General features: G+C 40.3%; 1 protein-coding gene across 1 annotated transcript; it reads left to right on the plus strand.

Moving 5' to 3' along the window:
- The first annotated feature begins 282 nt into the window (after positions 1 to 282).
- Positions 283 to 17,635, plus strand: LOC137208042 (small ribosomal subunit protein uS10-like). Its single transcript, XM_067708496.1, is given in 3 exon segments — positions 283 to 308; positions 17,315 to 17,508; positions 17,511 to 17,635. Coding segments are annotated over 3 exon segments (345 nt in total).
- Positions 17,636 to 26,272: the final 8,637 nt, after the last annotated feature.

Raw genomic sequence — 26,272 nt, forward strand, 5'->3', positions numbered from 1 at the left:
TCAGTGACAAGGCCCTAGCCCTATGGCTTTGCAGAAAAGAATTTCCCCCAAAGACAGAAAGTAGTGAAACAAGTATTTATTAAGAGAAAAAAAGAGTACATATGGATAGACACACAGGTGGACTCAGAGAGAGAGTCGCTCCTTCATAGCAGTTTGAATCACTTTTATGGGGCATTTCTTCCATGTTTTCTTTGACCAATCATTTTGATTTGCCTGGTTCAGAGTCCATATTTGGCATATCTCAGGATTTTCCCATGTGTGAGCATGCATCTCTTAGCCAAGATGGATTCTACCGAAGAGGCCTATGGGTAAGTGAGCATTAGTTGGCATCACTCCCCTTTTGAACTCCAAGAGCTTTTCTGTGCATGTGTAGTCGGGGAGGTCTCCTGACTTCAAGAATGAGGAATATGTGGTCTCTTATCTTCTATCTGGGCAGGGCCCTGCCTCCTCTCTCAATTGTCCTGTTATTCCCATCTCGTCTCAGAGTGTCGTCCACAAGAAACGAACTCAACTGTTTGCCCTGGGGACCCATCTGTCTCCTGCCTCATATGAACCTAATGTCCATTTCTCTTCCTTTAGGAGGGGCTGAGATTCCATTAAAGAATTGGGGCCTACCAGATCCCTTCTTGCCTCACTGAACACATTATTACCTCCCAAGGGCATTAAAAGAGAAACCCAAAGGGATTGGAGAGTGTGCATTTGCATCTCCTGCAGAGCAGTAGGGGAGGGGTGTGTGTGATGTTAGCGTGGGGTGAAAGGACAGGGGATGAATGGAGAATATAAAGGAGAATTGGGGGAAGAAGCAGGGCTCTCCTCTTCTCCCCTTCTCTCCTCTCTCCATTCATTCAATAATTTGGGGGAGGAACTAAAGATACAGAGAGTTGATTTATCCACCTCAATTCTTGGGGCATGCTTTAGTTCATACAAGGTCTCTCTTTCCTTTCATTTCACTTCTCTTCATTTCATTTTTCCTTCTCTTCCCTGACTCCACATATTTTCCTCCACATTATAGGTGTTTTAGATTGGGTTTTCTAGAAGCAGAGCTTGAGACCGAGATTCTTGTTCAGTGGTTTATTAAGAAGGAGCTCTCAAGAAATACTGGTTAGGTGAGCAGGATAGAGAAGCTGCTAAGGAAAGACCTACATCAAGTGATGTCTAGCTTCAGCCTGATCCCATGGGGAGCTATAGAGCATGAATGGCATCACAAAGTGTTGGTTTTCCCTTCCTTATTCTGCTCACCTTACCTTGAGGCAAGGGAGCAAGTCTGTAATCTGTGGGGTTGAGGGTTGCCATGAGGCAGCCCTTCTCAGCTGAGGGCAGTTCTCCAAAGGAATGGGGCAACTGTGTGACATTGGCAGTCAACACTCACAGCAGCTGGGGGGATGGGCACTCCACGTCCTTGTGGTGTGTGTCTATTTATTACGGTAAAATACTTAGTGTACATTCAAGAACCATTTATTGAACCCCTATTCTGTGTCTAGTGCTATACTAAGAACTAGGAGTTATAGTTGTGATGAAAACAGACAGTATCACTCCCCTAAGTTAGAGTTAAATGGAGGAAATAGATATTAAACAACTATTTACAGAAATAAATAGCCAGAATCCACACATAGTAAGTACTGGGAAGGAGAAGCTCAGGTGTGACAAGAGATCATAAGGACAGGTGTACTCTGGGGAGAACAGAACGGCCTTCTTGAATATATATGGACGTGACTTAGACATAAGTTGGCATTAACCAAGCAGAAAATGGGAAGGCAGGTGCTCCAGAAACAGTAAGAAGAGCATGAGGAAAGTCCTAAGGTAGAAAAGAATTCTGTGAGTTCAGGAAATGGCTGGGGCACAGTGAGCAAGGGAAGGGGGAGAAGGGGACACACAGCATAGGATGCTGGGCCTTGTAGGTCATGTTTAGGACTTAAGGTTATCACTGAAACTCAGTGAAAATCCATCAAAGTTTTCAGCAGGAAAGGGACCTGATCACTATGGCGGTTAAGTGGGGTAGGGTGACCAGTTTGGAGAAGGTGAGCTGAGAGGCTCATAGAAGTCCAGGGAGAGATGCCCACAGCCTGGACTAGACTAGAGTGGTGGCAGTGGGCATGAGGAGAAGCAGCAGATTTCAGAAGAAGTAGCCATGAGTCTTGCTGATGATTTGGGAGTGGGGAGTGAGGGAAAGGCAAGCCTGACAACCAACTCCCATGTGAATTGAGGTGCCATTTTCTGAGGGTGAGATGCTGGGTAGGCAGCTGGGAGGATGTGTTTAGAACTCAGGGGATTGTGCCGAGCTGGAAATTTAAGTCCAGTGGTCATCAGCATGTAAGTGATACTTGGAACCCTGGGAGAGAGTATAGCTAGGGGAGAAAAGAAAAGAGAGACCACAAGCAAGGCCCAGGCAAAGGAGGGAAAACAGCAAAGTTTCAGGAGAAACCAGAGAGATAGGAGTAACAAAATTGTGGCACCAATGAACTCACTGGAGAAGCTTCAGGGAGGAGGGTCAAGTCTGGGGAACTTTGTTGTGTCAAGTCAGACAAGCCTGCAAATGTGGCTACAGGGAGATGCTGTGGAACCGTGAGGTCTGCTGGCAGCTTCCTCTGTGGGAGGCTTGGCTCGGAGGTGAGGGAATGAAGTGATGAAGACAACTCATTTAAATAAATTTGGTTATTTGCGGAGAAATAGGGCAGCCTCTGGACTGGGAGTCAAAGAGGAAACTGTTTAAGATGAGGGAGATGTTTGAGTGCTAGGAAGGAGCTGGTCTATGGGAGAGAAATCTAGGGTATAGGAGAGTGAGGCGTTAATTACTAGAGGAAAGTTTGCAGTGGTGGGAGCAGGTAGGAGGCAGTCTACAGTCTCCATTATTTGGCCAGTGTTGGGCCCATTCACAACAGTGTCCCATGCTAGGGGAGTGAAGAGCAGGGAAGAAGGGGTGGGAGCATTTTAAATGGCATCCAGGCCTGAGTCTGGGGTAGCAGACCCCCTCACTCTCCCAACCCTCTGGATCCTCAGTCCTGTTCTTTGCTGCTGACCCTGGGCAAAAGGTTGTCATCCCCAGCTAGTCCTTAGGACCCTACTTCCCATCCTTCACCCTCTCACCCTCCCCAGACACAGCTTCCTCATGCTGTTCTCAGGGTGACTTGTCCAAATAGCTACCCCCTAACTTCTCCATTTCCCCTGTCAAATGATTTCTCACGTCAGCTCTCTATAAAGAGACTTTATTTGAAAGGATTATTGAAGGGAAGAAAAGGTACTATTGAAAGGGAAAGGGAGTGGGGCAGAGGGAAAACACTCTGACCATAAAATCCGTGGGTTTCAATGGTTAGGCAAAGAGGGTTTTATCTTTTATAGGGAGAAGGATAGAAAGAACAGGGGTAGGGACATGGGATAAAGGGGAGTGACAACATCAGACGGTGTATCAGAGGATATTTTACGCTGAGGCCAGGATATTCTCAAGAGGGGCTGTATGCTGGTTCAAGTTGAGGGTAGGCAAAATTTCAGGGACCTGAGGGAAGGAGATGATCTTAAGCAAAGTTTGATTAACAAGCACTTTGTTCCTACTGATGATTGGGGGCAAGAAGTTCAGCCAATCACTTATGAGGCAAAGAATGGGAATCTGGAGGGCCTGTGTCTGGCCAAGGTGGGGGTAGCATCTGTGAGTCTTATCTAAGTCTTATGGGAAAGGGATGGTTGGGCTGTGTCTGAAAAAAATGCACAACCTAAAAGTTGAGAATTATATTTTATTTGGCAGATTTTCTGAGGACTAAACCCAGAAAACAGCTTCTCAGATCACTCTAAAGGACTACGCCAAAGAGGTAAAGGAAGAGCCAGGATATATAGAAGTTTTGCAACAAACACCAGGTAGAACATCAAAAGATTACTGTTAATTAAAGAAAACCAGACATCTCAAGTTAATGAATTTAGTGCTTTTCTATGTATGGAAAGATGCAAGAGTCTGGGTTCATTGAAATCATTCCTTTGATACGCATCTTCTTCGCAATCTAGGGCTAATATCCTGCTTCTCTCCATTCTGAATCCCGTCAAGGTGCAGGCGTAGCTGCAGTGGCTGAGGGACTGGCAGCAGGCAACCTCCTTGTCTCCATCCTGAGTTCCCTTAGAGCTCACTGTCAATAGTGGCTATAGTGGCTGATGGCTTGATGACCATTCTTCGCTGACATGGCAGGTAACATTTTTCATCCACAGTGCCTCCCCTTGGTAATAAGTTCAACAAATGTTTGGGAGGCTTTTTATGACAAATTTTGTCCCACAGCGCCAAGACGGCTCATTCCTAGATCAGGCAAGGATTCTGCTGATATGCCACTCAATGTGCTGATCTTTTTTGGATCAGGCCCTGTTGATAATCTAAAATTCTTTGGCTCTTCTATCTTACTAGTCTATTATGATCCAGGAAATGTTTTACCTTGTTGCTTCTTCCCATATCTAGATTTGCACTATTACAATTACTTTATGTGGAGTTTTTTATATATAATCAACAGTCTCAAGAATTTTAGCCATCATTAATTTTGCTGGAGTCCTGGTTACACATTGGGTAATGCAAAAGACAATCTTATAAACTAGACAGGATAAGTAATAAAGTCATAGTGCAGCAGAGAGAGACACAACGAATAAACAATTTGGAAACAAAGAGAACAAATTAAAACAATAATTAGTATAACTAGTTGTAATCTGGTTGCAGTAAACCATCAAGTCTGCAAGGAGTCAGCTGGAGAAGACAAATTCTGGAATGATCAGGTAGAGAGAAAAAGATACATGTTTTATCTTTGTTTACAAAGGTATACTTATCAACTTGTGTGGGTCACAGCATAAGAGGAAAGGTTTTTCTGGAAAACAAAGATTAAAAGTCAGTATATTTCAGGAATTCCCTGGTGGTGCAGTGGTTAAGAATCTGCCTGCGGGCTTCCTTGGTGGCGCAGTGGTTGAGAGTCCGCCTGCTAATGCAGGGGACACGGGTTCGTGCCCCGGTCCGGGAGGATCCCACATGCCACGGAGCGGCTGGGCCTGTGAGCCATGGCCACTGAGCCTGCGCGTCCGGAGCCTGTGCACCACAGCGGGAGAGGCCATGACAGTGAGAGGCCTGCGTACGGCAAAAAAAAAAAAAAAAAAAAAAAAAAAGAATCTGCCTGCCTTTGCAGGAGGCACGGGTTTGAGCCCTGGCCCGGGAAGATCCCACATGCTGTGGAGCAACTAAGCCCATGCGCACAACTACTGAGCCCGAGTGCCACAACTACTGAAGCCTGCATACCTAGAGCCCATGATCCGCAACAAGAGAAGCCACCACAATGAGAAGCCAGTGCACCGCAACGAAGAGCAGCCCCCACTCGCTGCAACTAAAGAAAGCCCAAGTGCAGCAATGAAGACCCAACGTGGCCAAAAATGAATAAATAAACAAATAAATAATCTTATTTTAAAAAGTCAGTATATTTCAGAAAAAGTCATAAAATTATAAATCATATTTATCAGTTCATTCAGTACCATGTAATTAATTCCTGATGATCTGGATGAAATCGGGTTTTCCATTAGAGTTTTGTAAATTTTTTACCCAGTTTAGTGGTATGATCTAAAAGTTATCAGAACTTATATTTGTAAAAAAAAGTTCTTTTTATGAATTTTCTTTGATATCTTCATTTTATGAGTATCAGAGTAAAACAGTGACTGTGTATAAACAGCAAAAGACTACATGGTGAAAGATCTGGTCACAGTGAAATTGACAAGAAACTTGGATATTTCTTGGACATACATTTTAAGATAATAACTAGAATTGTGACTGATAACATTATCCCAGAGCATATCAGATTTTTAAGAATTCCATGTAAATTTTAGAATATCTGTATTAATGACATTTATCCATACAATATAACCAAAAGTTCATCTCCAATCATTTGACAATGCTTCTTAGGTAATTTAACATACAAAATAAACCAAATAATATTAATTTAATATTCCTCTCTGAGATGTCTCAGGGTTCCTTTGAAGCATCTCAGAGTTAGCTAGAGGTCAAAATAACTTGTTAGAATTTGATATTTGAGAAGTTTGTCAAAAATATCAAAAAGGTCTCAAAACACTTGATCAGATAGGATCATAGATCACTGTAGAACAATACTTATTCACTTAACCAAAGTGACAAAAGATTTAAGAAACAGAAAACCAAGTACAGATCACTGAAAGGCAAAAGAACTCACACAATCTGTTATCAAAAACAGTATTCCAAGAAAACTTTGCTCTCTTAATAGAGAGATAGGAAGCAAGTCCAGTCTTGTACCAGCCTACTTTTAATAACAAAGCCCATTTACCTAATTAAATTTAGTCTAATTCCAGCCTGACTATGTACAAAACTTCTTTTACAGGGCTCCCTTTCTGCAAACCTTCCACAACTTTTTGTGTCCATATTAGTTTGTCCCTTATTTTTTTTATCCAGAAATAACCAGCTTTGGGACAGAATTATTCTTTCCCCTTAACAAAATATGTTTCCACACCTTCTTTTGCTGAAAACACACATCCTACTTCTTTGTATATGGAAATGTTCCCCTTATTATCTTTAGTAGATTTAATTACATACTACAAATATTAACCCTTAAAATCTTAATCTCTAGCAAAAACCAACAAGCAGCAAGTAATTGTAAACTGTTTGTCATACTAGCATTTTCTGATTGGAGTATCCCATAACCTCTGAAACATATAATTTCTTTCCTCAATGAGGTACAGTATACGTGTCTAATAAACCCAAATACCTTTAGTTTCCCTCTTGTAAGGAGACAAAAGTAGGTAAATTTAGACCTGTTTAGCAATTAAGTTTCCAGTATCTTATCTTATTTGAAGTGACCTAGATATTCAGTGAATTCCCATCAATTAGCAAAACTCTTTACCAAAATCTGGAGAAACTAGATTAGACAGACGTACCCAAAGCGTAAGTATTCCTAAAGAGCTCACCTGAAAATTCTTATCTCATTTACATTTATTTTATAACCTATGAAAATATTACCAAACCAAGCTAATTTTGTTGTTGTTATTGACAAACTCTGTAACAGAAATATCATGAACGTATTGACATTCAGGATACCTAGGTAAATAAAAGTAAAACACGTCTATATTGATTAAACCAATAAGCTTCAACTAGCTTAAGCTAGCATACCAGATGTTGATTTAATATTGTATTTCCTAGATCAGGTGAACCTGAAATTTATTCTGGCCGGGTTCTTTCATATTTAGAAATGTTTAGTTTGTAAGTGCTTACTTTTAAGTCAATTAAATAGAGCTCTTTTATACATTTAATTTTGATAATATTTTCCAGAGGTACAGACATCACATATAATGTACACACAGCCATATAAACAGACAAAACTAGAGATCTCATAGCTTCACTTTAAAAACTTTTTTATGGGGAATTCCCAGGTGGTCCAATGTTTAGGACTCTGCTCTTTCACTGCCTGGGGCCGGGGTTCAGTCCCTGGTTGGGGAACTAAGATCCCGCAAGCTATGTGACATGGCTAAAAAATAAATAAATGAATTTTAAAAATAAAAACTTAGTTATGAATCAGGTATTACAATTTAAACTTACTATTTTATAAATAACAGTTGGAATAAATTAAATTTGCTTGCTCAGATGACTAAGACTTTACTGTTTGTGGAAAAGACTTTTCTGATTTGTATTTGTCCTTGATAAACCCTTAAGGAGAATATGAATTAGATTTTGGTTGAGGGAGCCTTTCTACTGGTTTGAGTTTAAAATGCCACCTTTTCCCTTTTTTCCCATTGGTTTCAGGTTCTACCTGATTGAGCTAATTCGGTTCAGTCTCAGGTCACTGTGGGCTGTATTTACATTTCTGATTTGTAGAGATTTGCAAGACAAAGACAGTTGCTTTTAATTCCCCAGAGAGCTGGTCTGTCACATAAATGATATTAAAAGATTGATTTGCCCAAATGTATTTTCTTTAAACCCCACATTTGTTTATTTATTTATTTTTGACTGTGTTGGGTCTTCGTTTCTGTGCGAGGGCTTTCTCTAGTTGTGGCAAGCGGGGGCCACTCTTCATCGCGGTGCTCGGGCCTCTCACTATCGCGGCCTCTCTTGTTGCGGAGCACAGGCTCCAGACGCGCAGGCTCAGTAGTTGTGGCTCACGGGCCTAGTTGCTCCACGGCATGTGGGATCTTCCCGGACCAGGGCTCGAACCCGTGTCCCCTGCATTAGCAGGCAGATTCTCAACCCCTGCACACCAGGGAAGCCCCAAATGTATTTTCTTTAATTTGTTTTTCTATATCAGTGAGAAGATTTCCAACTAAACTGAAATTTCAGAGCTCTGTGTTTTAGCACTTTAGGGTGGGTTTAATTTATCATGCCTTCAAAAACTTGTATAAGGCATTCAACAAAGGCTCTCTTTCTGAGTATACAAGTTAGACCCAGAGCAAAATCTCTATTTTTTTTTTTTTTTTTTTTGCTGTACGCCGGCCTCTCACTGTTGTGGCCCCTCCCATTGCAGAGCACAGGCTCCAGATGCGCAGGCTCAGCAGCCGTGGCTCACGGGCCCAGGTGCCCCACGCCATGTGGGATCTTCCCGGACCGGGGCACGGAACCTGTGTCCCCTGCATCGTCAGGCGGACTCTCAACCACTGAGCCACCAGGGAAGCCCAAAATCTCTATTATTATTAGCCCCCGAATATTAGCTCTCGGCTTTACTTTATCTTATATGGGCTCAGGTAACCCTATTGGTTTTCTTTAGTATGTTTAATTAATATTTCCCTAGGGGAAGATTCATATGCCCTCTTTTATAATACCAAGCAGGGGAAGCATTCTCCAGTGAAACATGTCTATCCCACAATATAATTAAGCAAAAGTGATGTAACAATCTTGTCGTGGTCTGAACGCAGGTTGGAAAATAATTTCCAGACATAAGGCAGAATGTAAAGGAGATAGAACTTATTAGAGGGAAGGGTCACTGCCAGAACAGCAGGCCAACTTCCTTGTAGTCTGGGAGAGTTGAGCCTGAACATGTGCTATTGATCAGTTTTTGTAGGCGTTGCCCAGGTGGGCTCAGGAATTTCCTAACCTTGGCAACATGGTGGGGAGGGTGATTAAGAGTCCAGTAGGGGGTGTAACGCTGAAACTTTTTCAGGCAGGGACGTCCTTTGTCCTTGATGCACCATTGTCCTTGGAGCATCACCTATCTTATATAAAGCCCATTTAAATATACCAATTTTTATAAATTTTCATCTCAATTTTATCAACTTTTATACTTTTAACGTTAGTTTCCATTCAGATCCAATCAACAAGTGTTGGTCTTACAAGGAGTCCTAGAAGCCTTTCTTTTTATCCTGACCTTTTCATCTATTTTTGTATAAAAGTTTCTGGAGGGGTTGAGCCAAGGTACTCTGGCCCTTTTGTCAATCCTTTAACTTGATTAATTGGCCTAAATATCGCCCCAAGTAATTGTTGATCAGGTATCTCTGTAATTTTTTTCCCAGCCTTTTAAATATATATATAACTGGGGTAAATAAAGAAGACTTGTTTGGAGCCCTTTATTGTTGGGGGTCAATAGGGGGGTCCCTTTGGCCCATCCAACCTTAGGTAGTATTGTATCAAACCTTTGATTTAATCCCATTAACATCTGTTTTATTTATCCCATTTTAAAATAACCATTTAAAGATTTCTTTATCCATTTGAAATAAGTCCCTTTAAAATTTCTACCTTGTTGGGAAAAAGTGTCTATACTTTCCCTTCAGTTTTTTTTCCTTATTTTCCTTTTAATCAACCTAATTAACATTAATTATTCTAATGTTTTTATTAGCATCTGTAAGATCTGCTGAGGAGAAGAGGAGAACACAAATAAGTCTTCCCAAACTGGTTTTTCTTGCTTGTTTTAAACTAAGGGAGTTCTTAAGTTAACCATTTTATATATATATATAAATTTAATATAATTTGATTAATTTTCCTCACAGGTACCAATAAAATAGCTGTTTATAATGAGAGGTCTATAGAAATTTACCAATTTAAAGTTTTTTCAGTTTGAAGGATCCATCATTTGTCTATTAATGAGATATATCTTAATAGTGATTCAAACCAATGAGACACAAGAGGGTTCCCCACAAGAGAGTGTTAAGGATGCTGCCTAAACAAGATCCGGAAAGTTTACTCCAAAAAATACTTTAAGAAAGTAAAGGTCTTTGTTGTACAGGCTGACACAATGAAGGTTAAGATGGCAAAAAGCCCCTGAGAGTTGGTACAGTCACACAAAAGACTACTCAGAATCCCAGTCTATTCAGTTGGCTGCCAAATGTATACCATATGTGTACCAGTTTCATGGCAGAGACCAAATTCTCAAAATACACACAGGCTCATGCACACACACACACAACTCCGAAGATCAGGTAGAACATTTACATGTCAAAGACACAGGAAGAGAAATGCAAGTTCCCCCTAGAAGGGCTTTGTTTCTCTAAGGTCAGAATTCTGAAAAGATGTTTTATCAAGACAGTTTTTTCTAACTTAGCTGTGTACACTATAAAATAGCCCCATTTTAGTCATTTTCAGGGCAAAATTTTCTTTAGTTCCCAATTAAGCAAGTACTTGTAAGTGTAAGTTTTGTATGTACATAAACCTTTCCAGGGTATTGGAGGCTGGCAATATGTTGTCCCTTTTTCTTTTGTTTTGAAAGCCTTGCTCCCCATTCTGAGGTTGGTTTGTTGAAATAAAATCAAAATCACTTGTGAGAATAATGTGATGCGCCAATGTGCTGCTTGTGAGCTTAACTGCTCTACATTTTACCCCAGAGTCATTTCAGCTCCTCTATGTGTCTTGGGTTCTTCCTCTGTTATTATAAGACCACCATGGGTGCTCAGATCATGGAATGGCCAGTTCTTATCCATGTCCCTGGCAGAGCAAGCTTTAATTAAAATGAATGGGTTTCCCTATAGGGACTGCAGCATGGTATGAGGACTTGCTTCCACCACTTTTGCGAGTTTCTCAATTACCTGAGGAAGCAATTGCTGGCTGAGAGGAGATGTCCCCTTCTTCAGAGCTGAAAGCTCTCATACGATTTCAGTTTTATTTCAGCAAACTCTATTAAGGTAGCCAATTCAAGGAAAAATGACGGGTCAGTCTTCCCCCTAATTACCCAGTCCAACCTATTCAGTGTTCTTTTAAATGACCAAAGTCTTCCCAGTCTTTCACCTGAGGATAAAACCACCATGTTTAAACTGAGCAAAATCTTTCTCAGTGTCTTTCACAGAGGATAGCCCAGGTACTTCTTCTTGAAACTAAATTTCAAGGACAACCTATTCCTCCAGAGAGGAGTTTAACACGACTGAATAAAATTTAGGATTATCAATCAATAATGGGAGATCCATGAACCAGGATAGACTCACCCAAATATGCCTGGACTCTCCGAGGAGGTAGACAGGACCAAGAGACTTCTGCTTGTACCAGGCTCCAGATCCTCGTAGAGTTCAGGCAAAGGAGGGAGATCTGCTCTGGGTCCCTTTGTGGTTGCCAAAATTGTTGACTGAAAAAAATACACAACCTAAAAGTTGAGAATTATGTTGTATAAGGAGGATTTTCTGAGAACTAAAGCTTGGAAAACAGTCTCTCAGATCACTCTGAGGGACTGGGCTGAAGACGTAAGGGAAGAGCCAGGATATATAGGAGTTTTGCAACAAAAACCAGGTAGTCAGGATATCAAAAGATTACTGTTAAGTAAAGAAAACCAGACATCTCAAGTTAATGAATTTAGTGCTTTTCTATGCTGGGAAGATATGAGTCTGGGCTCATTGAAATCATTCCTTTAATATGCACCTTAGCTATCTAGGGCCAATATCCTGTTCTCTCCATCCTGAATACCCTCAGGGTGCACAGTTGAAGGTGGCTGCAGTGGCTGAGGGATTGGCAGCAGGCAACCTCTTTGTCTCCATCCTGAATTTCCTTAGAGCTCACTGTCAGTAGTGGCTGTAGTGGCTGATGTCTTGATGAACACAGTATCCTTTGTTTGCGGATATGGCAGGTAACATTTCTCATCTACTGCTGCACCCCACAGGCCAGCAAGCTCTATAGTTTCCCAGCCTCAAGACCTAAGAAAGAGCCCACAGTCAGCAACAGAGACATCAGTGGTTTATTAGATAGGGGATCTTACATGTCCAAAGCAAGATCCCAAGCAACAGCCTACTGTATATGGCAGATGGCAGGCAGGACATGGCCACAGCCCTTGCTATGGGAGTGGGTGTATTACCAGTTATAGGGGGAATTGATTTCAGGTTGGCTCTTTGGTTACCAGGAAAAACAGCAGAAGGGCACGTTCCTCAGAGCCTCTTTGATAAACTTGCAGGGTAGAGCCATTCTGATCTAAAGATTAGAACAATCACTAGGTAGGGTGGGATGAGAGAGTATGGGGGTTAGGGGGTGGGGGGCTGGGTTGTGGGGAACAAGCATATATACAGTTACTGATTAGGCTCTATGGCTAAGAGGGAAGGTCAGTCAGGTGAGTAGGGTGTAGGTCAAGCAGGGGCTGGTCAAGGAGGGGTGTAGAGAGAGCAAGAGAACTGCCATCTTGCATGGTTTCCAGGAAAACAAAAGTGTGAGAGGATTTCTTAACCATTGTCGTTTTCTAGGAGCTCAGGTAAAGTTCAACATTGTTCTTCCTTATCCCTGCCCGCCCCATTCACAGTTCCCATTGCTTAGAGCAGCAGATTTGTGCTGGATGTTAAGAAATCTGTCCCTTCATTAATAGCCTCTCAGGGGTGTGAGGCTGCTTAGACCTTTTTACATTATGTGAGGAGAATTGACATCTCCTGGGGGTTTGTTTGAAAGGTCCAGCTTCCAGGCTCAACTGTGAGCCACTAGTGGGGATGGAAGCGTAGGCCTTCAACCTCAGCAGCTTCACTTCTGCAGGCTTCTGCTGCCCTCAGCTCTGTGCCTCTGAGGGTGAGGAGTTGGTTGCCCAGGTAACTTGGCCCTCAGGTGATCAATTCACCCCAGCATGGCTGCAGGTGCTTGACCATCTTCCCCTTTCCATCCTCCTACTTAACTGTACTTAGTTGCTAAGTCAGTGTTTAGTAGGGCTGGGTTGGTGTTTAAGGTGAGGGTTTTGGCCATTTTGGTGAGTTACTCAGTTCTCCTGGGTCTCTCCCATGTAAAATGTTGTTAAACTTTTGTTTGATTTTCTCCTGTTAATCTGTCCCATGTCAGCTTAATTCTTAGACCAGCCAGAAGAACCTAGAAGGGTAGAGGAAAATTTTTTCTTCCCTGACAGGATAAATGTACCTCCCAGGTAATTCTAATGGGCACCCAGGGGTGAGACCCAATGCTCTCAGTGTTCACTGAGAACAGTGCTTCTCAAGCTGCAGTGTGCCTAGAGGATCTCATCCAAATGCAGATTCTCATCAGCAGGCCTGGGGTGGGGCCTGGCATTTCTATCAGGTTCCCAGAGGGTACCAGTGCTGTGGTTTTGGGAATCACACTTAAAAGTAGTGAAGTCTAGAACAGAACAATGGCTCCACAGCAGAATCCCAGGGGAGCTTTAAAAGTTACCAATGGCTAGGCCCCATCCCTCATTCTGAAGTAATTGTGTGGAGCGAGGCTCAGGCACTAGGAATTTTAAATGCTCCTTTAGGTGATTCCAATGTGCAGCCAGGGTTGAGAACTGCTGATTTAAAATGATGGGATGCAGTGCTTTTAATAGTGTTGATATCATTCCATGCCTTACCTCCCTTGCTGCTGTCTTTTTGCTCCAAACTGAGCCTTCGAAATGCCCCATTCGAGGTTCCAGGATAATCTATGGAAGCCAGAAGTCCCTAAACCACCTTTGTGCATCCCTTATTCCTCCTTCTTCCCAGAAGTGTTCATCAGTGAGTCCCTCCTCATTAGTCTGGACAGGGACAAGGTATTAAAGCACTCCCTGAGATAAAGTTTTTGAGAATGATGTGCCATCCTGATAGAGGTTTGAGTGGTGGATAGGTGCAGAGTCGAAGTCTTCCGTCATCCTACCATCTCCACTGTGGGCTGCAGCACATTTGGGGGCTTGCTTCTCACTTTCTCCCCTCCGCCCAACTCAGAGCAGGGGCCTGTATAGCTCTACCTGACCTCCTCTTGGTCCAGGAGTCCTATCCATGGCATCTGGACCCACTTCAGTGATGCTGACTGGCACTGGCCCAGTGCCACATGCTGCTCAGCTGGATACTCCCTGGGGTGGTGGGGTCCACCTCCCTGCTGGTCTAACCTTGAATCACACTTTTGTAGTCATTTAGCCTCTGACCTGGTCAACAATTCCAGAGCCAATATAGCCTATCAGATGGGTAACCCTACCCTCAGGCCTCAGATTCTCCCCTATCCCTCTCACTGCATAAGGAATCCAACCAAATTTTGAGATAGGATTACCAACTCTGCTTTACCACTAGCCCCTGCTTCCCAATCCTTGTCACCTCTCCCAGAGTCTCCAATTATTTCTAGGACTGTCTTAATACTTAAAAGCTACTCAAAGCAAAATTTGTTGGAAATCAATTTTATTCATTAAAGTATACAGTTAGGGCACTTCTAGTGATGGAGGAAAATCAAACAACAATGGGATACATTGCACTGAAAAGGGGGTTTTCTCTGCTGAAGCCATTATTGGAATGAGTGCCATTAATTTTATAAAAAAAGGTATCATATGCAGAAAGGCTCTAACCACCACTTTAGGTGATTTGGAGCCTTTACTGGTTATGAAGTGTGGAAACTGAGGATGGAGAGGCCTGTTGCAGTGTGCCCATTCCCAGACCTGGAATGGGAGAGATCTTTGAAGCTGCACTTATCAGGTGGCTTTGATCCTCCCAGTCCTAGAGATAAAGACAAGATGAGGGAGATATTAATATTATTATTTATACTTATGTAACTTACATTTGGGGACTCTTTTGTAAATTGCTTAAGGCACTACTGATTTATATGTAATTTCACTTCTCGTAGCATCACTTCTGGGTGGAGGATAAAGGCTTTAGGTAGTTCCAAGAGTGCTCATTAAGCCAAGTCTAAGGGGAACAAATGTTCCCTTTACAGTTTGGCTTTTATGGGAAATTACATCTTTAGTGGAAACTTGTGTGCTTTAGTGACCTAGGATGGTGGTTTTTGAAAGATTTCCCTGTTGAAAACACATATGGAGAATGTATTGGAGTGAGTCACAGGCAGCTTGGAAAAGTGGTGGCCTGGATTATGGTTTTGACAGAGGGTCTCCACTAGGAAAAAAGGTGATTCAAATATAAAATATATCATCATTATTATTTTTTTAATAAGTTTATTTATTTATTTTTGGCTGCTTTGGGTCTTCGTTGCAGTGCACGGGCTTCTCATTGCAGTGGCTTCTCTTGCTGTGGAGCACGGGCTCTAGGCACACGGGCTTCAGTAGTTGTGGCACGTGGGCTCTAGAGCTCAGGCTCAGTAGTTGTGGTGCACGGGCTTAGTTGCTCCGTGGCCTGTGGGATCTTCCCGGACCAGTGCTCGAACCCGTGTCCCCTGCATTGGCAGGCGGACACTCAACCACTGTGCCACCAGGGAAGCCTTGATGCCTTTTTTTTAAAGAAAAAAAGAAACAAAACACTTTTTATTTTTGAAATACCTACAAATTCACTAGAAGTTTCAAAGAAATTTACACAGAGATTCCAAGTGGCCTTTACCCAGCTTCCTCCAAAAATAACAGAGTTATAGTACAATATCAAAACCAGAAAATTGACAGTGGCACAAAACACAGAATGTATTCAGATTTCACCAGTTATATATGCACTCCTTAGAACGTGTTTGTGTATAGCTCTAAGTAATTTGATCACATGTGTAACCTCAAGATACTCAACTTACACCATCACTTCAACACTTCCTCATGATAATTCTTTATAGCGCCACCCACACATACCCTAATTCCCATCTCTAACCCTTGGCTACCACTACTCTCTTCTCCATTTCTATAATTATGCCATATATATATGATATTGGCTTTCTTCATTCAGCATAATTTTCCTTAGTATTCATCCAAATTTTTGTGTATATCAGTAATTAATTCCTTTTTATTGCTGAGTCATATTCCATGGTATGAATGTGTCAAAGTTTTTTAACCATTCACCCTTTGAAGGACATCTGAGTAGTTTCTGGTTTGGACAATAAATACAAATAAAACTGCTACAAATATTTGTGTGCAAGTTTCTGTGTGAAAATACATTTTTGTTTCTTTGGGATGATATATGCCTAAGACACAATTGCTAATCATAAGGTAATCCCATTTTTCAGTATTTATTTATTTATTTATTTTTTCGGCTGCACCACATGGCTTGCAGGAATCTCAGTTCCCTGACCAGTGATTGAACCCGGGCCACAGCAGTGAAAGCCTGGGGTTCTAACCACTAGGTGACCAGGGAACTCCCCTGTTTTTCAGTTTTAAGAGGAAATTCCAAATTATTTTCTAGGTTGACTGCACCATTTAACAGCCTCACCAACAGTGTATGAGTGATTCAGTTTCTCTGCATCCTCACTAATATTTAGTATCACTGTTTTTTATTTTAGCCATTCTGATAGGTATATAGTGATACCTCACTGTGGTTTTCATTTGCATTTCTCTAATGCCATATGATGCTGAATATTGTTTCATATACTTACTTGCAACAGAATCTCCTTCTGTAAAGTGTTAATGTCTTTTGCCCATTTTCTAATTTGATTGTTTGCTTTTTTATTGTTGATTTTTGAGAATTCTTTATATATTCTATATACTAGCTCTTTGTCAGATATGTAGTTTGTAAATATTTTTCTCTCTTTTCATCTGCTGCACAGGGAGTTTTACAGAACAAAATTTTAAATTTTTTATAAGATCTAATGTATCAATTTTTGCTTTATGGATTTCCTTTTAAGGTTTGTGCTTTTGGTGTCAAGCCCAAGGACTTGACTTTTGGCCTAGTCCCAAGTCCCAAAGATTTTCTCCTGCTCTTTTCTAGAAAAAATATATAAATGGAGGTTTATTTTTTTGCCAATAGATTTTCAATTCCTTCAGCACCATTTATTGAAAATGAATACATTGGATTCCTTTTGCTACTTTGCTAAAAATTAGGCATATTTATGTAGATTTATTTCTGTGTTGTCCACTATTTTCCATTGATCTATGTATCTACCACTCCACCAATCCCACAGTCTTAATTACTATAGCTTCTTTCTCAAAATTATTTTGTGTATTAAAAAAAAAAAAAGCAGTGCTTTGAGGAAGATGCGGTCACCACTGCAGTGGAGCCCGGGGACTCCCGCTTCTGCACTTGACTCACCACTGTTTGCTCTCACCCAGGAGCAAGTCAGTCAGAAAGCTGCACCGCAGTCATAGCCTAGCGGAAAGACTTCCCTGGAGCCAGAGGTAGCGATTCACCGGATTAGAATCACCCTCACCAGCTGCAACACGAAGTCTTTGGAGAAGGTATGTGATGACCTAATCAGAGGCGAGAAGGAAAAGAATCTCAGAGTGAAAGGACTGTTTTGTACGCCTACCAAGACTCTGAAAATAACTACCAGGAAAACTCCTTGTCATGAAGGTTCCAAATGAGGATCCACAAGTGACTCATTGACCTGCACAGTCCTTCTGAGATTAAGCAGATCATTTCCATCAGTATTGAGCCAGGAGTCAAGGTTGAAGTCACCATTGCCGATGCTTAAATCAACATTTTTAATAAATTGATAATCAGTTGTTAAAAAAAGAAAGCAAAATAAGCCCAAAACAAACAATAAGAAGAAAAAATAAAAAGCAGAAATAGATTGGAAAAAAGAAAACAATAGAGAAAATAAGTGAAATAAAAAGCTGGCTCTTTGCATACAAATGGCCACAGGCACATGAAAATTTGCCCAACAGTGTTAATTATTAGAGACATGCATTCAAAACTGCAATGAGGTATCACCTTACACTGGTCAGAATGGCCATCACCAAAAGACTACAAACTATAAATGTTGGAAAGGATGTGGACAAAAGGGAACTATCCTACACTGTTGGTGGGACTGTTAGGTTTGTACAGCCACTATGGAAAACAGTATGGAGGTTCCTCAAATAACTAAAAATAGAGTTGCCATATGATCCAGCAATCCCACTCCTGAGCATATATCCAGACAAAACTATAATTCAAAAAGTTACATGCACCCCTATGTTCATAGCACCACTATTCACAGTAGTATTCACAGGGAAACAACCTAAATGTCTATTGACAGATGAATGGATAAAGAAGATGTGGTACCTGTGTACAATGGATTACTACTCAGCCATAAAAAAGAGTGAAATAATACCATTTGCAGCAAGATGGATGGAAGTAGTGATTATCGTACTAAGTGAAGTAAGCCAAAAAGAGAAAAACAAGTACCATATGATATCACTTATATGTGGAATCTAAAATGTGACATAAATGAACTTTTTTGTGTGTGTGTGGTACACGGGCCTCTCACTGTTGTGGCCTCTCCCGTTGCGGAGCACAAGCTCCAGATGCACAGGCTCAGCGGCCATGGCTCACGGGCCCAGCTGCTCCACAGCATGTGGGATCTTCCTGGACCAGGGCACGAACCCATGTCCCCTGCATCGGCAGGTGGACTCTCAACCACTGCGCCACCAGCGAAGCCCTAAATGAGCTTTTATGAAACAGAAACGTACTCACAGACATAGAGAACAGAGTTGTGGTTGAAAAGAGGAAGGGGGGTGATGGCAAAGGGATGGAGTGGGAGTTTGGGGTTAGCAGATGCAAACTATTATATATAAAATGGATAAACGAACAAAGTCCTACTGTATAGGACAGGAAACTATATTCAATATTCTGTGATAAACCATAATGGAAAAGAATATTTTAAAAAAAGAATGTAAAGAACTGATTCTTTGAAAAAATAAATCACAAATCACCAATATCAGGATTGAAATAAGGAATATCACAACAGATTCTGCAGCTGTTAAAGGGTAATTAGGGAATAGTGTAAACAACTTCACAATCATAATTTGACAATTTAGAAGAAAGGGATTAAAATTCCTAAGAAACCACAGACTATCATAACTCAGCCAAGATGAAATAGATAGCCTAAATAGCCTATAACTATTAAAGAAGTTGAATCTATCATTTAAAATCTCCCCCCAAAAAGAAATCCCACATTAAGATGGCTTCACTGGAGTTTTAACAAACATTCAGAGAAGAATTAACATTAATTTTACATAATATCGTCCAGAATATAGAAGAGGAGGGCACTTTCCAATTTGTTTTATGAGGTCGCTGTTACCTTACTACCAAAACTCAACTAAGAGAGCACAATAAAAAAAATATAGAAAATTAGAAGACCAGAATCTCTCATACAGTCAAACACAAAATCCTCAACAAAATTTTAGCAAGTTGAGTCCAACAGACTATAAAAAGGACAATATTCCCTGACAAAGTGGAATAAATTTCAGGTGTACAAGGCTAGTTTAATATTTGAAGTCAATCCATGAAATCCATTATATCACAAACTAAAGAAGAAAATTCATATGATAATATCAATTGATGAAGAAAAGGAATTGAACAAAATTTAACACTCTTTCATGATAAAAAAATTTTTCTCAGAATTCATATTAAAATTTTCTTGAAGTGGGCTTCCCTGGTGGCGCAGTGGTTGAGAGTCCGCCTGCCGATGCAGGGGACACAGGTTCGTGCCCCAGTCTGGGAAGATCCCACATGCCGCGGAGCGGCTGGGCCCGTGAGCCATGGCCACTGAGCCTGCGCGTCCAGAGCCTGTGCTCCGCAATGGGAGAAGCCACAACAGCAAGAGGCCCGCGTACTGCAAAAAAAAAAAAAAGAAAAAAACATTTCTTGAAGTAAGTACTTAGATTTTTTTGGGTGTGTGGGCATAAGTTTCTATTTCTATTTTATTTATTTATTTATTTATTGGCTGCACCATGCAGATGCAGAACTTCCCTGCCCAGGGATCAAACCCATACTCCCTGCATTGAAAACATGGAGTCTTAACCACTGGGCCACCAGAGAAGTCCCCATTTCTCTTATTTTTTTAGATTTATTTTATAATTTAATTTTTATTTTATTTATTTATTTATTTATTTTTTGTGGTACGCGGGCCTCTCACTGTTGTGGCCTCTCCTGCTGAGGAGCATAGGCTCTGGATGCACAGGCTCAGCGGCCATGGCTTACGGGCCCAGCCGCTCCACGGCATGTGGGATCCTCCCAGAATGGGGCACGAACCTGTGTCCCCTGCATCGGCAGGCAGACTCTCAACCACTGCGCCACCAGGGAAGCCCTAATTTTTATTTTATATTGGGGTATAGCTGGTTTACAAAGTTGTGTTATTTTCAGGTGTACAGCAAAGTGGTTTAGTTATACATATATCCATGTTTTTCAGATTTTTTTCCCATATGGGTTATTACAGAATATTGAGTAGAGTTCCCTGTGTTATACAATAGGCCCTTGTTGATTATCTATTTTATATGTAGTAGTGTGTATATGTTACTCCCAAACTCCTAATTTATCCATTCCCCCACCCTTCTCCTTTGGTAACCATAAGTTTGTTTTCCACGTCTGTGAGTTGGTTTCCATTTTGTAAATAAGTTCATTTAAATCACCTTTTTCAGATTCAACATATATGTGATATCATATGATATTTGTCTTTCTTTTTCTGACTTATTTCGCTTAGTATGATAATCTCTAGGTCCATCCATGTTGCTACAAATGGCATTATCTCATTTTTGTAAAAGATATTTTGATGTGTACCATTTTAAAAGTCTTTAGGGAACTTGTTACAATATTGTTTCTGTTTTATGGTTTTGTATTTTTGTTGTTTTGTGGGGTTTTTTGGCCACGAGGCATGCGGGATCTTAGCTCCCTGATGAAGGATTGAACCCTCACCCCCTGCATTGGAAGGTGAAGTCTTAACCACTGGACCACCAGGGAAGTCCTTATTTCATGCGTTTTTTTTAATGGCTGAGTAATATTCCATTGTATACATGTACCACATCTTCTTTATCCATTTCTCTTGATGGATATTTAGGTTTCTTCCATGTCCTGGCTGTTGTAAATAGTGCTACAATAAACAGTGGGGTGCATGAATCTTTTTGAAGTATGGTTTTCTCTGGATATGTGCCTAGGACTGAAATTGCTGGATCATATGGTAGCTCTATTTTTAGTTTCTAAGAAACCTCCAAACTGTTCTCCATAATGGTTGTACCAATTTACATTCCCACCAATAGTCTAAGAGAGTTCCTTTTCTCCACACCTTCTCCAGCATTTATTGTTTGTAGACTTTTTAATGATGGCAATTCTGATCAATGTGAGGTGATTCCTCATTGTACTTTTTATTTGCATTTCTCCAATAATTAGAGATGCTGAGCATCTTTTCATATAATTTTTGGCCATCTGTATGTCTTCTTTGAAGAAATGTCTATTTAGAGCTTCTGTCCATTTTTTTTTTTTTTTTTTTTTTTTTTGCGGTACGCGGGCCTCTCACTGTTGTGGCCTCTACCATTGTGGAGCACAGACTCCGGACATGCAGGCTCAGTGGCCATGGCTCACGGGCCCAGCCGCTCCGCGGCATGTGGGATCTTCCTGGACCAGGGCACGAACTCGTGTCCCCTGCATTGGCAGGCGGACTCTCAACCATCGCACCACAAGGGAAGCCCTTCTGCCCATTTTTTGATTGGGTATTTTTTGTCTGTTTGTTTTTGTTTTTTTGTTTTGATATTGACCTGCATGAGCTGTTTGTATATTTTGGAGATTAACCCCTTTTTGGTTGCTTCGTTTGCAAATATTTTCTCCCATTCTGTGGGTTGTCTTCTCATTTTCTTTATTGTTTCCTAAGCTATATAAAAGCATTTAAGTTTAATTAGGTCCCAGTTGATTATTTTTGTTTTTATTTTCATTTCTCAAGGAGGTGGATCAAAAAGACGTTGCTGAGATTTATATGAATGAGTGTTCTGCCTATGTTGTCCTCTTAAGAGTTTTACAGTATCTGGGCTTACATTTAGGACTCTAATCCATTTTGAGTTTATTTTTGTGTATGGTGTTAGGGAGTGTTCTAACTTCATTCTTTTACATGTAGCTGTCCAGTTTTCCCAACACCACTTATTGAAGAGTCTGTCTTTTCTCCATTGTATATTCTTGCCTCCTTTGTCAAAGATAAGGTAACCATATGAGCATGCGTTTACCTCTGGGCTTTCTCTATTGCTCCATTGATCTATATTTCAGTTTTTGTGCCAGTACCATACTGTTTTGATGACTCTAGCTTTAGAGTATAGTCTGAAATCAGGGAGCCTGCTTCCTTCAGCTCCGTTTTTCTTTCTCAAGATTGCTTTGACTATTCATGGTCTTTTGTGTTTCCATACAAATTGTAAAATTTTTTGTTCTTGTTCTGTGAAAAGTGCCATACATAATTTGATAGGGATTCTATTGAATCTGTAGTTTGCTTTAGGCAGTATAGTCATTTTCATTATATTGATTCTTCCAGTCCAAGAACATGGTATATCTCTCCATCTGTTTGTATCATTTTTTATTTCTTTCAGCAGTATCTTATAGTTTTCTGTATACAGGTCTTTTGCCTCCTTAGGTAGGTTTATTCCTAGGTATTTCATTCTTTTTTTTGCAATGATACATAAGATTGTTCCTTTAATTTCTTTTTCTGAATTTTCCTTGTTATTGTATAGAAATGCAAGAGATTTCTGTGTATTAATTTTTTATCCCACAACTTTGCTGAATTCATTGATGAACTCTAGGAGTTTTCTGGTAGCATCCTTAGGGTTTTCTATGTATAGTATCATGTCATCTGCAAACAGTGACAGTTTTACTTCTTTTCCAGTTTGGATTCATTTATTTCTTTTTCTTCTCTAACTGCTGTGGCTAAAACTTCCAAAACTATGTTGAATTATTGTGGTGAGAGTGGGCAACCTTGTCTTGCTCCTGATCTTATTTGGAAATGATTTCAGTTTTTCACCATTGAAAGATGTTGGTTGTGCGTTTGTCATATATGACCTTTATTATGTTGAGGTAAGTTCCTTCTATGTCTACTTTCTGCAAGGTTTTTATCATAAATGGGTGTTGAATTTTGTCAAAAGGTTTTTCTGCATCTATTGCGGTGATCATATGGTTTTTCTCCTTCAATTTGTTAATATTGTGTATCACATTGTTTGATTTGTGTATGTTGAAGAATCCTTGCATTCCTGGGATAAACCCCATTTGATCATGGTATATGATCCCTTTAATGTGTTGTTGGATTCTGTTTGCTACTATTTTGTTGAGGATTTTTACGTCTATATTCATCAGTGATATTGGTCTGTAATTTTCTTTTTCTGTAGTCTCTTTGTCTGCTTTTGGTATCAGAGTGATGGTTGCCTCATAGAATGGGTTTGGGAGTGCTCCTTCCTCTGAAATTTTTTGGAAGAGTTTGAGAAGGATGGGTATTAGCTATTCTCTAAATGTTTCGTAGAATTCACCTGTGAAGCCATCTGGTCCGGGACTTTTGTTTCCTAGATTTTTAATCACTGTTTCAATTTCACTACTTGTGATTTGTCTGTTCATATTTTCTATTTCTTCCTGGTTCAGTCTTGGAAGGTTACATCTTTCTAAGAATTTGTCCGTTTCTTCCAGGTTGTCCATTTTATTGGCATAGAGTTGCTTGTAGTAGTCTCGTAGGATGCTTTGTATTTCTGCGGTGTCTGTTGTAACTACTCCTTTTTCATTTCTAATTTTATTGATTTGAGTCCTCTCCCTCTTTTTCTTGGTGAGTCTGGCTAATGGTTTGTCAATTTTATCTTCTCAAGAACCAGCTTTTACTTTTATTGATCCATGCTATTGTTTTCTTTGTTTCTATTTCATTCATTTCTGCTCTGATCTTTATGATTTCTTTCCTTCTGCTAACTTTGTGTTTTGTTTTTTCTTCTTTCTCTAGTTCCTTTAGGTGTAAGGTTAGATTGTTTATTTGAGATTTTTCTTGTTTCTTGAGGTTGGATTGTATTGCTATAAACTTCCCTCTTAGAACGGCTTTTGCTGCATCCCATAGGTTTTGGGACATCATATTTTCATTGTCATTTGTTTTTAGGTATTTTTTTTAAAATTTCCTCTTGATTTATTCAGTGGTCTCTTGGTTATTAAGTAGTGTATTGTTTAGCCTCCATGTGTTTGTATTTTTTACAGATTTTTTCCTGTAATTGATGTGTAGTCTCATAGCATTGTGGTTGGAAAGGATACTTGATACGATTTCAATTTTCTTAAATTTGCCAAGGTTTAATTTGTGACCCACGATATGATCTATCCTGGAGAATGTTCCATGAGCACTTGAGAAGAAAGTGAATTCTCTTGTTTTTGGATGGAATATCCTATAAATATCAATTAAGTCCATCTTGTTTAATGTACCATTTAAAGCTTGTGTTTCCTTATTTATTTTCATTTTCGATGTTCCTTGGTGAAAGTGGGGTGTTACAGTCCCCTACTATTATTCTGTTACTGTCAATATCCCCTTTTATGACTGTTAGCATTTGTCTTATGTACTGAGGTGCTCCTATGTAGGGTGCATAAATACTTACAATTGCTATATCTTCTTCTTGGACTGATCCCTTTATCATTATGTAGTGTCCTTCTTTGTCTCTTGTAATAGTCTTTATTTTAAAGTCTATTTTGTCTGATATGAGAATTGCTACTCCACCTTTCTTTTGATTTCCATTTGCATGGAATATCTTTTTCCATCCACTCACTTTCAGTCTGTATGTGTCCCTAGATCTGAAGTGGTCTCTGGTATATAAGGGTCTTTTTTTTTGTATCCATTTAGCCAGTCTATGCCTTTTTTTTTTCCTCATCTTTATTGGAGTATAATTGCTTTACAATGGTGTTAGTTTCTGCTTTATAACAAAGTGAATCAGTTATACATATACATATGTTCCCATATCTCTTCCATCTTGCATCTCCCTCCCTCCCACCCTCCCTATCCCACCCCTCTAGGTGGTCACAAAGCACCAAGCTGATCTCCAAGTGCCATACGGCTGCTTCCCACTAGCTATCTATTTTACATTTGGTAGTGTATATATGTCCATGCCACTCTCTCGCTTTGTCACGGCTTACCCTTCCCCCTCCCCATATCCTCAAGTCCATTCTCTAGGAGGTCTGTGTCTTTATTCCTGTCTTACCCTTAGGTTCTTCATGACATTTTTTCCCCCTAAATTCCATATATATGTGTTAGCATACGGTATTTGTATTTCGCTCTCTGACTTACTTCACCTTGTATGACAGACTCTAGGTCTATCCACCTCATTAAAAATATCTCAATTTCGTTTCTTTTTATGGCTGAGTAATATTCCATTGTATATATGTGCCACATCTTCTTTATCCAATCATCCAATGATGGACACTTAGGTTGTTTCCACCTCCTGACTATTGTTAATAGAGCTGCAATGAACATTTTGGTACATGACTCTTTTTGAATTATGGATTACACAGGGTATATGCCCAGTAGTGGGATTGCTGGGTCATATGGTAATTCTATATGTAGTTTTTTAAAGAAACTCCATACTGTTCTCCATAGTGGCTGTATCAATTTACATTCCCACCAGCAGTGCATGAGTGTTCCCTTTTCTCCATGCAGTCTCCAGCATTTATTGTTTCTAGTTTTTTTTTTTAAATTTTTTATTTATTTATTTTTTTTGCGGTACGCGGGCCTCTCACTGCTGTGGCCTCTCCCGTTGCGGAGCAAAGGCCCCAGATGCACAGGCCCAGCGGCCATGGCCCACGGGCCCAGCCGCTCCGCGGCATGTGGGATCCTCCCGGACTGGGGCACGAACCCGTGTCCCCTGCAACGGCAGACGGACTCTCAACCACTGCGCCACCAGGGAAGCCCTTTTAGATTTTTTGATGATGGCCATTCTGACCGGTGTGAGGTGATATCTCATTGTAGTTTTGATTTGCATTTCTCTAATGATTAATGATGTTGACCATTCTTTCATGTGTTTGTTGGCAGTCTGTATATCTTCTTTGGAGAAATGTCTATTTCGGTCTTCTGCCCATTTTTGGATTGGGTCGTTCGTTTTTTTCTAATTGAGCTGTATGAGCTGCTTGTAAATTTTGGAGATTAATCCTTTGTCAGTTGCTTCATTTGCAAATATTTTCTCCCATTCTGAGGGTTGTCTTATCGTCTTGTTTATGGTTTCCTTTGCTGTGCAAAAGCTTTTAAGTTTCATCAGGTCCCATTTGTTTATTTTTGTTTTTATTTTCATTTCTCTAGGAGGTGGGTCAAAAAGGTTATTGCTGTGATTTATGTCATAGAGTGTTCTGCCTGTGTTTTCCTCTAAGAGTTTGATAATTTCTG

This window comes from Pseudorca crassidens, chromosome 15 (assembly GCF_039906515.1).
Source record: "Pseudorca crassidens isolate mPseCra1 chromosome 15, mPseCra1.hap1, whole genome shotgun sequence".
Classification (NCBI taxonomy): domain Eukaryota; kingdom Metazoa; phylum Chordata; class Mammalia; order Artiodactyla; family Delphinidae; genus Pseudorca; species Pseudorca crassidens.